Genomic DNA, 13,169 nt, shown 5'->3' on the forward strand with positions numbered 1-13,169 from the left:
CTGATAGTCAGATTGAAGATGTCAGTGTTGAAGTACACCAGGATGAGGAGGATATGGGTGTTGCTGGCGCTGGGGAGGAAATTGACCAGGAGGATTCTGATGGTGAGGTGGTTTGTTTAAGTCAGGCACCCGGGGAGACACCTGTTGTCCGTGGGAGGAATATGGCCATTGACATGCCAGGTGAAAATACCAAAAAAATCAGCTCTTCGGTGTGGAAGTATTTCAACAGAAATGCGGACAACATTTGTCAAGCCGTGTGTTGCCTTTGTCAAGCTGTAATAAGTAGGGGTAAGGACGTTAACCACCTCGGAACATCCTCCCTTATACGTCACCTGCAGCGCATTCATCATAAGTCAGTGACAAGTTCAAAAACTTTGGGCGACAGCGGAAGCAGTCCACTGACCAGTAAATCCCTTCCTCTTGTAACCAAGCTCACGCAAACCACCCCACCAACTCCCTCAGTGTCAATTTCCTCCTTCCCCAGGAATGCCAATAGTCCTGCAGGCCATGTCACTGGCAATTCTGACGAGTCCTCTCCTGCCTGGGATTCCTCCGATGCATCCTTGCGTGTAACACCTACTGCTGCTGGCGCTGCTGTTGTTGCTGCTGGGAGTCGATGGTCATCCCAGAGGGGAAGTCGTAAGACCACTTTTACTACTTCCACCAAGCAATTGACTGTCCAACAGTCCTTTGCGAGGAAGATGAAATATCACAGCAGTCATCCTGCTGCAAAGCGGATAACTGAGGCCTTGGCATCCTGGGCGGTGAGAGCCGTGGTTCCGGTACCCATCATTACTGCAGAGCCAACTATAGACTTGTTTGAGGTACTGTGTCCCCGGTACCAAATACCATCTAGGTTCCATTTCTCTAGGCAGGCGATACCGAAAATGTACACAGACCTCAGAAAAAGACTCACCAGTGTCCTAAAAAATGCAGTTGTACCCAATGTCCACTTAACCACGGACATGTGGACAAGTGGAGCAGGGCAGACTCAGGACTATATGACTGTGACAGCCCACTGGGTAGATGTATGGACTCCCACCGCAAGAACAGCAGCGGCGGCACCAGTAGCAGCATCTCGCAAACGCCAACTCTTTCCTAGGCAGGCTACGCTTTGTATCACCGCTTTCCAGAATACGCACACAGCTAAAAACCTCTTACGGCAACTGAGGAAGATCATCGCAGAATGGCTTACCCCAATTGGACTCTCCTGTGGATTTGTGGCATCGGACAACGCCAGCAATATTGTGTGTGCATTAAATATGGGCAAATTCCATCACGTCCCATGTTTTGCACATACCTTGAATTTGGTGGTGCAGAATTATTTAAAAAACGAGAGGGGCGTGCAAGAGATGCTGTCGGTGGCCAGAAGAATTGCGGGACACTTTCGGCGTACAGGCACCACGTACAGAAGACTGGAGCAACACCAAAAACGCCTGAACCTGCCCTGCCATCATCTGAAGCAAGAAGTGGTAACGAGGTGGAATTCAACCCTCTATATGCTTCAGAGGTTGGAGGAGCAGCAAAAGGCCATTCAAGCCTATACAACTGAGCACGATATAGGAGGTGGAATGCACCTGTCTCAAGCGCAGTGGAAAATGATTTCAACGTTGTGCAAGGTTCTGCAACCTTTTGAACTTGCCACACGTGAAGTCAGTTCAGACACTGCCAGCCTGAGTCAGGTCATTCCCCTCATCAGGCTTTTGCAGAAGAAGCTGGAGGCATTGAAGGAGGAGCTAACACAGAGCGATTCCGCTAGGCATGTGGGACTTGTGGATGGAGCCCTTAATTCGCTTAACAAGGATTCACGGGTGGTCAATCTGTTGAAATCAGAGCACTACATTTTGGCCACCGTGCTCGATCCTAGATTTAAAACCTACGTTGTATCTCTCTTTCCGGCAGACACAAGTCTGCAGGGGTTCAAAGAACTGCTGGTGAGAAAATTGTCAAGTCAAGCGGAACGCGACCTGTCAACATCTCCTCCTTCACATTCTCCCGCAACTGGGGGTGCGAGGAAAAGGCTCAGAATTCCGAGCCCACCCGCTGGCGGTGATGCAGGGCAGTCTGGAGCGACTGCTGATGCTGACATCTGGTCCGGACTGAAGGACCTGCCAACGATTACGGACATGTCGTCTACTGTCACTGCATATGATTCTCTCCCCATTGAAAGAATGGTGGAGGATTATATGAGTGACCGCATCCAAGTAGGCACGTCAGACAGTCCGTACGTATACTGGCAGGAAAAAGAGGCAATTTGGAGGCCCTTGCACAAACTGGCTTTATTCTACCTAAGTTGCCCTCCCACAAGTGTGTACTCCGAAAGAGTGTTTAGTGCCGCCGCTCACCTTGTCAGCAATCGGCGTACGAGGTTACTTCCAGAAAATGTGGAGAAGATGATGTTCATTAAAATGAATTATAATCAATTCCTCCGTGGAGACATTGACCAGCAGCAATTGCCTCCACAAAGTACACAGGGAGCTGTGATGGTGGATTCCAGTGGGGACGAATTGATAATCTGTGAGGAGGGGGATGTACACGGTGATGAATCGGAGGATGATGATGAGGTGGACATCTTGCCTCTGTAGAGCCAGTTTGTGCAAGGAGAGATTAATTGCTTCTTTTTTGGTGGGGGTCCAAACCAACCCGTCATTTCAGTCACAGTCGTGTGGCAGACCCTGTCACTGAAATGATGGGTTGGTTAAAGTGTGCATGTCCTGTTTATACAACATAAGGGTGGGTGGGAGGGCCCAAGGACAATTCCATCTTGCACCTCTTTTTTCTTTCATTTTTCTTTGCGTCATGTGCTGTTTGAGGAGTGTTTTTTGGAAGGGCCATTCTGCGTGACACTGCAGTGCCACTCCTAGATGGGCCAAGTGTTTGTGTCGGCCACTAGGGTCGCTTAGCTTACTCACACAGCTACCTCATTGCGCCTCTTTTTTTTCTTCTTTGCGTCATGTGCTGTTTGGGGAGTATTTTTTGGAAGGGCCATCCTGCCTGACACTGCAGTGCCACTCCTAGATGGGCCAGGTGTTTGTGTCGGCCACTTGGGTCGCTGAGCTTAGTCACACAGCTACCTCATTGCGCCTCTTTTTTTCTTTGCGTCATGTGCTGTTTGGGGAGTGTTTTTTGGAAGGGCCATTCTGCGTGACACTGCAGTGCCACTCCTAGATGGGCCAGGTGTTTGTGTCGGCCACTTGGGTCGCTGAGCTTAGTCATCCAGCGACCTCGGTGCAAATTTTAGGACTAAAAATAATATTGTGAGGTGTTCAGAATAGACTGAAAATGAGTGGAAATTATGGTTATTGAGGTTAATAATACTTTGGGATCAAAATGACCCCCAAATTCTATGATTTAAGCTGTTTTTTAGGGTTTTTTGAAAAAAACACCCGAATCCAAAACACACCCGAATCCGACAAAAAAAATTCGGTGAGGTTTTGCCAAAACGCGTTCGAACCCAAAACACGGCCGCGGAACCGAACCCAAAACCAAAACACAAAACCCGAAAAATTTCCGGTGCACATCTCTAGTCCTATGTAGCCACTGTGCCATCCTATATATATATCACTGTATACTTTATTTATACAGTGCCTTCCCAAAGTATTCACCCCCTTGGCTTTTTACCTATTTTGTCACTTTACAACCTGGAATTAAAAAAAAAAAAATATCTGAATTTTATGTTATGGATATGTACAAAATAGTTGGTGAAGTGAAATGAGAAAATTTATATAAAAATAAGAATTTTTATAAATAAAAATTTGACTATATGCATTCACCCCTTTGCTATGAAGCCCCTCAAAAGTTCTGGTGCAACCAATTACCTTCAGAAGTCACATAATTAGTGAAATTAAGTCCACCTCTCTGAAAGGCCGCAGAGGCTGCAACACCACTAAGCAAGAGACATCACACCATGAAGACCAAGGAGCTCTCCAAACAAGTCAGGGACAAAGTTGTTGAGAAACACAAGTCAGGGTTGGGTTCTAAAAAAAATATCTAAATCTTAGATGATCTGTCGGAGCACCATCAAATCCATCATCTTCAAATGGAAAGAACATGGTACCACAACAAACCTGCCAAGAGAGGGCCGGCCACCAAACCTCACAGACCGGGCAAGGAGGGCTTTAATCAGAGAGGCAGCACAGAGACCAAAGGTAACCCTGAAGGAGCTGCAGAGTTCCACAGCAGAGACTGGTGTATCAGCGCATGTGACCACAATAAGCCGTACACTCCATAGAGCTGGGCTTTATGGAAGAGTGGCCAGAAAAAAGCCATTACTTAGTGTTAAAAATAAGAAGGCACGTTTTGAGTTTGCCAAAAGGCATGTGAACGACTCCCCAAATGTATGGAGGAAGGTGCTCTGGTCAGATGAGACTGCTCTGGTCAGATGAGACTAAAATTGAACATTTCGGCCACCAAGGAAAACGCTATGTCTGGCGCAAACCCAACACATCCCATCACCCCAAGAACACTATTCCCACAGTGAAACATGGTGGTGGCAGCATCATGCTGTGGGGATGTTTTTCAGCAGCAGGGCCTGGGAAACTGCTTCTAGTCCAGGTAAAGATGGTGCTAAATACAGGGATATTCTTGAGCAAATCCTTTTTCAGTCTGCTTGTGATTTGAGACTGGGACGGAGGTTCACCTACCAGCAGGACAATGATCTGAAGCATACTGCTAAAGCAACACTCGAGTGGTTTAAGGGGAAACATTTAAATGTGTTGGAATGGCCTAGTCAAAGCCCAGATCTCAATCCAACTGAGAATCTGTGGTAAGACTTGAAGATTGCGGAAACCATCCAACATGAAGGAGCTGGAGCAGTTTTGCCTTGAGGAATGGGCAAAAATCCCAGTGGCAATATGTGGCAATCTCATGGAGACTTATCTAAAGCGACTGGCAGCTGTAATTGCCGGGAAAGCTGGCGCTACAAAGTACTGACTCCAGGGGGGTGTGAATAGTTCTGCACACTGACGTTTTCTGTTATTTTGTCCTATTTGTTGTTTGCTGCACAATGAAAAAGAAAAACATCTTCATAGTTGTAGCCGTGTTCTGTGAATGACATGATGCAAACCGTCAAACAATCCATTTTATTTCCAGGTTGTGAGGCAACAAAACATGAAAAATGCAGAGGGGGGTGAATACTTTAGCAAGGCACTGTATGTTACTAACCCTCTGACACCCTGTGTGTGCAATGCCAGCCCCTGTACCATATTACATACAATGCTAACCACTGTGCCATCCTCTATATACATGTCTAGCTCCTATACCACCTCATATGCTCTACACTAATTACTGTGCATCCTGTGTATCTGCTAACTACTGTGCCGTATCACATATACTGTACACCAATACTCTCTGTGCCACCCTGTGCATACAATGCTGACCACTGTGCCCCCTCATATGCACTACACTAATTACTATGTATATGCTAACTACTGTGCCTTATTCCATATACTGTACACCAATACTCTCTGTGCCACCCTGTGCATACAATGCTGACCACTGTGCCCCCTCATATGCACTACACTAATTACTATGTATATGCTAACTACTGTGCCGTATCACATATACTGTACACCAATACTCTCTGTGCCACCCTGTGCATACAATGCTGACCACTGTGCCCCCTCATATGCACTACACTAATTACTATGTATCTGCTAACTACTGTGCCGTATCACATATACTGTACACCAATACTCTCTGTGCCACCCTGTGCATACAATGCTGACCACTGTGACACCTGCTGCCCTGTGCATGTACAGTAACACTGATTCCCTCGTCACCTTATTGTGCCCTGCTCATATCCGCAGTGCTCCAAGGCGTACTCCAGCCAGTTCCTGGACACGTTTGATGCACACAGTATGGCCGTGGATGCCGTGCGCTGGAATCCGTTCCATCCCAAAGTCTTCATCTCCTGCAGCTCAGACTGGACCGTGAAGATCTGGGAACATAACATCAAGTATGTATTACCTGCCCAAGGTACTGTAACACCACCCTCTACTGCCCCCGGTACTGTAACACCACCCTCTACTGCCCCCGGTACTGTAACACCACCCTCTACTGCCCCCGGTACTGTAACACCACCCTCTACTGCCCCCGGTACTGTAACACCACCCTCTACTGCCCCCGGTACTGTAACACCACCCTCTACTGCCCCCGGTACTGTAACACCACCCTCTACTGCCCCCGGTACTGTAACACCACCCTCTACTGCCCCCGGTACTGTAACACCACCCTCTACTGCCCCCGGTACTGTAACACCACCCTCTACTGCCCCCGGTACTGTAACACCACCCTCTACTGCCCCCTGTACTGTAACACCACCCTCTACTGCCCCCGGTACTGTAACACCACCCTCTACTGCCCCCTGTACTGTAACACCACCCTCTACTGCCCCCGGTACTGTAACACCACCCTCTACTGCCCCCGGTACTGTAACACCACCCTCTACTGCCCCCTGTACTGTAACACCACCCTCTACTGCCCCCGGTACTGTAACACCACCCTCTACTGCTACTGGCGCCATTATACCTGCCCCCGGTACTGTAACACCACCCTCTACTGCCCCCGGTACTGTAACACCACCCTCTACTGCCCCCGGTACTGTAACACCACCCTCTACTGCTACTGGCGCCATTATACCTGCCCACGGTACTGTAACACCACCCTCTACTGCCCCCTGTACTGTAACACCACCCTCTACTGCTACCGGCACCATTATACCTGCCCCCGGTACTGTAACACCACCCTCTACTGCTACCGGCGCCATTATACCTGCCCCCGGTACTGTAACACCACCCTCTACTGCTACTGGCGCCATTATACCTGCCCCCGGTACTGTAACACCACCCTCTACTGCTACTGGCGCCATTATACCTGCCCCCGGTACTGTAACACCACCCTCTACTGCTACTGGCGCCATTATACCTGCCCCCGGTATTGTAACACCACCCTCTACTGCCCCCGGTACTGTAACACCACCCTCTACTGCTACCGGCGCCATTATACCTGCCCCCGGTACTGTAACACCACCCTCTACTGCTACTGGCACCATTATACTGCCCCCGGTACTGTAACACCACCCTCTACTGCTACTGGCGCCATTATACCTGCCCCCGGTACTGTAACAGCACCCTCTACTGCTACTGGCACCATTATACCTGCCCCCGGTACTGTAACACCACCCTCTACTGCTACTGGCACCATTATACCTGCCCCCGGTACTGTAACACCACCCTCTACTGCTACCGGCGCCATTATACCTGCCCCCGGTACTGTAACACCACCCTCTACTGCTACCGGCGCCATTATACCTGCCCCCGGTACTGTAACACCACCCTCTACTGCTACTGGCGCCATTATACCTGCCCCCGGTACTGTAACACCACCCTCTACTGCTACTGGCGCCATTATACCTGCCCCCGGTACTGTAACACCACCCTCTACTGCTACTGGCGCCATTATACCTGCCCCCGGTACTGTAACACCACCCTCTACTGCTACTGGCGCCATTATACCTGCCCCCGGTATTGTAACACCACCCTCTACTGCCCCCGGTACTGTAACACCACCCTCTACTGCTACCGGCGCCATTATACCTGCCCCCGGTACTGTAACACCACCCTCTACTGCTACTGGCACCATTATACTGCCCCCGGTACTGTAACACCACCCTCTACTGCTACTGGCGCCATTATACCTGCCCCCGGTACTGTAACAGCACCCTCTACTGCTACTGGCACCATTATACCTGCCCCCGGTACTGTAACACCACCCTCTACTGCTACTGGCGCCATTATACCTGCCCCCGGTACTGTAACACCACCCTCTACTGCTACCGGCGCCATTATACCTGCCCCCGGTACTGTAACACCACCCTCTACTGCTACCGGCGCCATTATACCTGCCCCCGGTACTGTAACACCACCCTCTACTGCCCCCGGTACTGTAACACCACCCTCTACTGCTACTGGCACCATTATACCTGCCCCCGGTACTGTAACACCACCCTCTACTGCTACCGGCGCCATTATACCTGCCCCCGGTACTGTAACACCACCCTCTACTGCTACCGGCGCCATTATACCTGCCCCCGGTACTGTAACACCACCCTCTACTGCCCCCGGTACTGTAACACCACCCTCTACTGCTACTGGCGCCATTATACCTGCCCACGGTACTGTAACACCACCCTCTACTGCTACTGGCGCCATTATACCTGCCCACGGTACTGTAACACCACCCTCTACTGCTACTGGCGCCATTATACCTGCCCCCGGTACTGTAACACCACCCTCTACTGCTACTGGCGCCATTATACTGCCCCCGGTACTGTAACACCACCCTCTACTGCTACCGGCGCCATTATACCTGCCCCCGGTACTGTAACACCACCCTCTACTGCTACTGACACCATTATACCTGCCCCCGGTACAGCACCAGGTTACTGTAACACCACCCTCTACTGCTACTGGCGCCATTATACCTGCCCCCGGTACAGCACCAGGTTACTGTAACACCACCCTCTACTGCTACTGACACCATTATACTTGCCCCCGGTACTGTAACACCACCCTCTACTGCCACTGGCGCCATTATACCTGCCCCCGGTACAGCTCCAGGTTACTTTCTCTAACGTCCTAGTGGATGCTGGGGACTCCGTAAGGACCATGGGGAATAGACGGGCTCCGCAGGAGACTGGGCACTCTAAAGAAAGATTCAGTACTATCTGGTGTGCACTGGCTCCTCCCTCTGTGCCCCTCCTCCAGACCTCAGTTAGAATCTGTGCCCGGCCAGAGCTGGGTGCTCCTAGTGGGCTCTCCTGAGCTTGCTAGAAAAGAAAGTATTTTAGTTAGGTTTTTTTATTTTCAGAGAGCTTCTGCTGGCAACAGACTCTCTGCTACGTGGGACTGAGGGGAGAGAAGCAAACCTACTAACTGCGGCTAGGTAGCGCTTCTTAGGCTACTGGACACCATTAGCTCCAGAGGGATCGAACACAGGAACCTAACCTTGATCGTCCGTTCCCGGAGCCGTGCCGCCGTCCCCCTCGCAGAGCCAGAAGTACGGAAGACCGGCAGAAGCATGAAGACATCGAAATCGGCGGCAGAAGACTCCTGTCTTCACATGAGGTAGCGCACAGCACTGCAGCTGTGCGCCATTGCGCCCACACTAACCCACACACTCCGGTCACTGTAGGGTGCAGGGCGCAGGGGGGGGCGCCCTGGGCAGCAATTAGGACACCTCCTGGCAAAAGCAGCATATATACAGTGGGACACTGTTATATGCATGAGCCCCCGCCATAAATTTTACACAAAATCGCGGGACAGAAGCCCGCGGCTGAGGGGGCGCGGCTTTCTTCCTCAGCACTCACCAGCGCCATTTTCTCTCCACAGATCCGCTGAGAGAAGCTCCCAGGCTCTCCCCTGCACGATAGAGAGGGTGAAAAAGAGAGGGGGGGCACATAAATTTGGCGTAAAAACAATATATACAGCTGCTACTGGGTTAACACTAAGTTACTGTGTGATTCCTGGGTCATATAGCGCTGGGGTGTGTGCTGCATACTCTCTGTCTCTCCAAAGGGCCTTGTGGGGGAACTGTCTTCAAATAGAGCATCCCCTGTGTGTGTGGTGTGTCTGTACGTGTGTGTCGACATGTCTGAGGTAAAAGGCTCCCCTATGGAGGAGATAGAGCAAATATGTGTGTGAGAGGGTGTCTCCATCGACAACGCCGACACCTGTTTGGATATGTGTAAGTGCTAAGGTAAATTTATTGCACAAAAGATTAGGGAACAGACAGGAAATCTACCCATGTCTGTCCCTATGGCACAGAGACCTTCAGAGTCTCACAATGCTCACTATCCAAGATAATAAACACTGATGTCGACACAGACTTTACTCCAGTGTCGACTACGATAATGCAAAGTTACAGCCAAGATGGCAGTAAGGTTTTCAATATATGATTATTGTAATAAAAGATGATTTGCATATCACTGATGACTCATCTGTCCCTGACACAAGGGTACACATGTTTAAGGGGAAGAAAGCTGAGGTAAATTTCCCTCCTCTCATGAGGAAAAAGAGCGGGAATCTCCAGACAAGAAACTGCAGCTTCCCACAAGAAATTCTCAGGCAGTATCCTTTCCCCACTAGGGCCAGGATGTGTTGGGAATCTTCCCCTAGGGTGTCCTGTTTGCACAGAAGGTAGCACTAGCTATTCTCAGGGATCCTGCAGATAGAGTGCACATTCTAGTATACTACTCAGACCGGCGATTGTGTCGCCATGGGTTTATAGCGCTGTGGCAGCGTGGACAGGTACCTTATCAGCAGAGATTGAGACCCTAGTATGCTTATAGATATATATATATATAGGTATATATAGAAATATATATATGTATATTAAAGATGCAGTCTTAAGTGATAGATAGATAGATAGATAGATAGATAGATAGATAGATAGATAGATAGATAGATAGATAGATAGATAGATAGATATTAAAACATGCCCAAAGAGACATGAGTATACTGGGTCCTAGAGTCAAAGCTATGTCGATTTCTGCTAGACGTGTCCTGTAGAATATGCAATGGACAGATGATGCCGACTCAAGAGGCATGTGGAAGGCTGAGGATGGTGTGGAGATGAGTTCTCGGACCTGGTCTACACAGCTATAGCTGGTATTTCTGATATTTTGCCTTATATTCCTGCACAGCCTAGGAAAGCACGACATTATCAAATGCAGCCTTTCGAATAAAGAAACAAGAAAGTCCGAGGTGCGTCCTTTCTTGCCAGAGGCGGGGGCAGAGGAAAGAAGCTGCACAACACAGCTAGTTCCCAGGAACAGAAGGCCTCCCCGGCCTCTACAAAAATCCACCGCATGTCGCTGGGGCTCCACAGGCGGAGCTAGGCCCGGTGGGGGCATGCCTTCGTCAGTTCAGCCACAAGTGGGTTCACTCCCTGTTAGATCCCTGGGCAATAGATATTGTGTCTCAGGGATACAAGCTGGGCTTTGAGAAGATGCCCCCTCACCGACGGCCCTGCCGGCTTCCCCCCACGAGAGGGAAACAGTGTTAACTGCAATTCATAGATTGTATCTTCAACAGATGGTGGTCAAGGTTCCCCTCCTTCAACAAGGAGGGGGTAATTATTCGAGCATGTTGTAGTCCCGAAACCAGACGGTTCGGTCGAACCCATATTGAATTTAAAATCCCTGAACATATACCTGAAAGGGTTCAAGTTTCAAAATGGAATCGCTATGAGCGGTTATTGCAAGCCTGAAAGGGGGAGATTTTATGGTGACTTGGGACATAAAGGATGCATACCTTCATGTCCCCATTTATCCACCTCATCAGGCGTACCTCAGAATTGTGGTACGGGATGGTCATTACCAATTTCAGACGTTGCCGTTGAGTCTCTCCACGGCTTTGAGAATATTCACCAAGGTAATGGCGGAAATGATGGTGCTCCTGCGGAAGCATGGTGTCGCTATTATCACGTGCTTGGACGATCTCCTCATAAAAGCGAGATCAAGAGAGCAGTTGCTGAATAGCGTATCACTTTCTCTGGAAGTGTAACGGCAACACGGCTGGATTCTATATATTCCGAAGTCGCAGTTGGTTCCTACAGCTCATCTGCCTCTTCTAGGCATGATCCTAGACACAGACCAGAAAAGGGTTTATCTCCTGATAGAGAGAGCTCAGGAGCTAGTGACACTGGTCAGGAATCTATTAAAACCAAAACAGGTGTCAGTGCATCACTGCACTCGAGTCCTGGGAAGGATGGTGGCATCATACGAGGCCATTCCCTTCGGCAGGTTCCATACGAGGACCTTCCAATGGGACTTACTGGAAAAGTGGTCCGGATCACATCTTCGGATGCATCGGCTAATCACCCTATCCCCCAGGGCCAGGGTGTCTCTCCTGTGGTGGCTGCAGAGTGCTCACCTTCTCGAAGGTCGCAGATTCGGCATTCAGGACTGGGTCCTGATGACCACGGATGCAAGCCTCCGAGGGTGGGGGGCAGTCACACAGGGAAGAAATTTCCAAGGATATCCTGGAACTAAGGGCCATATACAACGCCCTAAGTCAAGCGGAGACCCTGCTTCGCGACCAACCGGTTCTGATACAGTCAGACCGCAGTGGCTCATGTAAACAGCCAAGGCGGCACAAGGAGAAGGGTGGCAATGGTAGAAGCCACCAGAATTCTTCACTGGGCGGAGAATCCCGTAAGCGCACTGTCAGCAGTGTTCATTCCGGGAGTGGACACCTGGGAAGCAGACTTCCTCAGCAGGCACGAACTCCACCCGGGAGAGTGGGGACTTCATCAGGAAGTCTTCACGCAGTTTGCAAATCGATGGGAACTGCCACAGGTGGACATGATGGTGTCCCGCCTCAACAAAAAGCTAAAAGGTATTGCGCCGGGTCAAAGGACCCTCAGGCGATAGCTGTGGACGCACTAGTAACACCGTGGGTGTTCCAGTCGGTCTATGTGTTTCCTCCTCTTCCTCTCATACCAAGGGTGCTGAGAATTGAAAGGAAAAGAGGAGTGAGAACAATACTTGTTCCGGATTGGCCGAGAAGGACTTGGTATCCGGAACTGCAAAAAATGCTCACAGAGGACCCATGGCCTCTGCCTCTCAGACAGGATCTGTTGCAACAGGGGCCCTGTCTGTTACAAGACTAACCGCGGCTGCGTTGAACGCCGGTTGAACGCCGGATCCTAGCGGAAAAAGGCATTCCGGATGAAGTTATTCCTACGCTGATAAAGGCTAGGAAGGACGTGACAGCAAAGCTTTATCACCGTATACGGCGCAAATATGTTGCTTGGTGTGAGGCCAGGAAGGCCCCTGCAGAGGAATTCCAGCTGTGCCGTTTCCTTCACTTCCTACAGTCGGGAGTGACTATGGGCCTAGAATTGGGGTCCATAAAGGTCCAGATTTCGGCCCTATCCATTTTCTTTCAAAAAGAACTGGCTTCTCTTCCTGAAGTTCAGACTTTAGTAAAGGGAGTGCTGCATATTCAGCCCCGTTGGTGCCTCCAGTGGCACTTTGGGATCTTAACGTGGTGTTGGTTTTCCTGAAACCGCACTGGTTTGAGCCACTTAAAACCGTGGAATTAAAATATCTCACGTGGAAGGTGGTCATGCTATTGGCCTTAGCTTCGGCTAGGCGTGTGTCAGAA

The 13,169-nt window shown here is 50.0% G+C and overlaps 1 protein-coding gene across 3 annotated transcripts in view; it reads left to right on the top strand.

The window, feature by feature from the left end:
- Positions 1 to 13,169, top strand: part of DNAI1 (dynein axonemal intermediate chain 1) — a 563,096-nt gene that overhangs the window by 423,698 nt on the left and 126,229 nt on the right. For all 3 annotated transcript variants that reach the window (XM_063957492.1, XM_063957493.1, XM_063957494.1), the window contains exon 18: positions 5,808 to 5,956. In XM_063957492.1, coding sequence (XP_063813562.1) covers positions 5,808 to 5,956 — 149 coding nt within the window. The remainder of the gene's footprint in view (positions 1 to 5,807; positions 5,957 to 13,169) is intronic.

Source organism: Pseudophryne corroboree, chromosome 1 (genome assembly GCF_028390025.1).
Source record: "Pseudophryne corroboree isolate aPseCor3 chromosome 1, aPseCor3.hap2, whole genome shotgun sequence".
NCBI lineage: Eukaryota > Metazoa > Chordata > Amphibia > Anura > Myobatrachidae > Pseudophryne > Pseudophryne corroboree.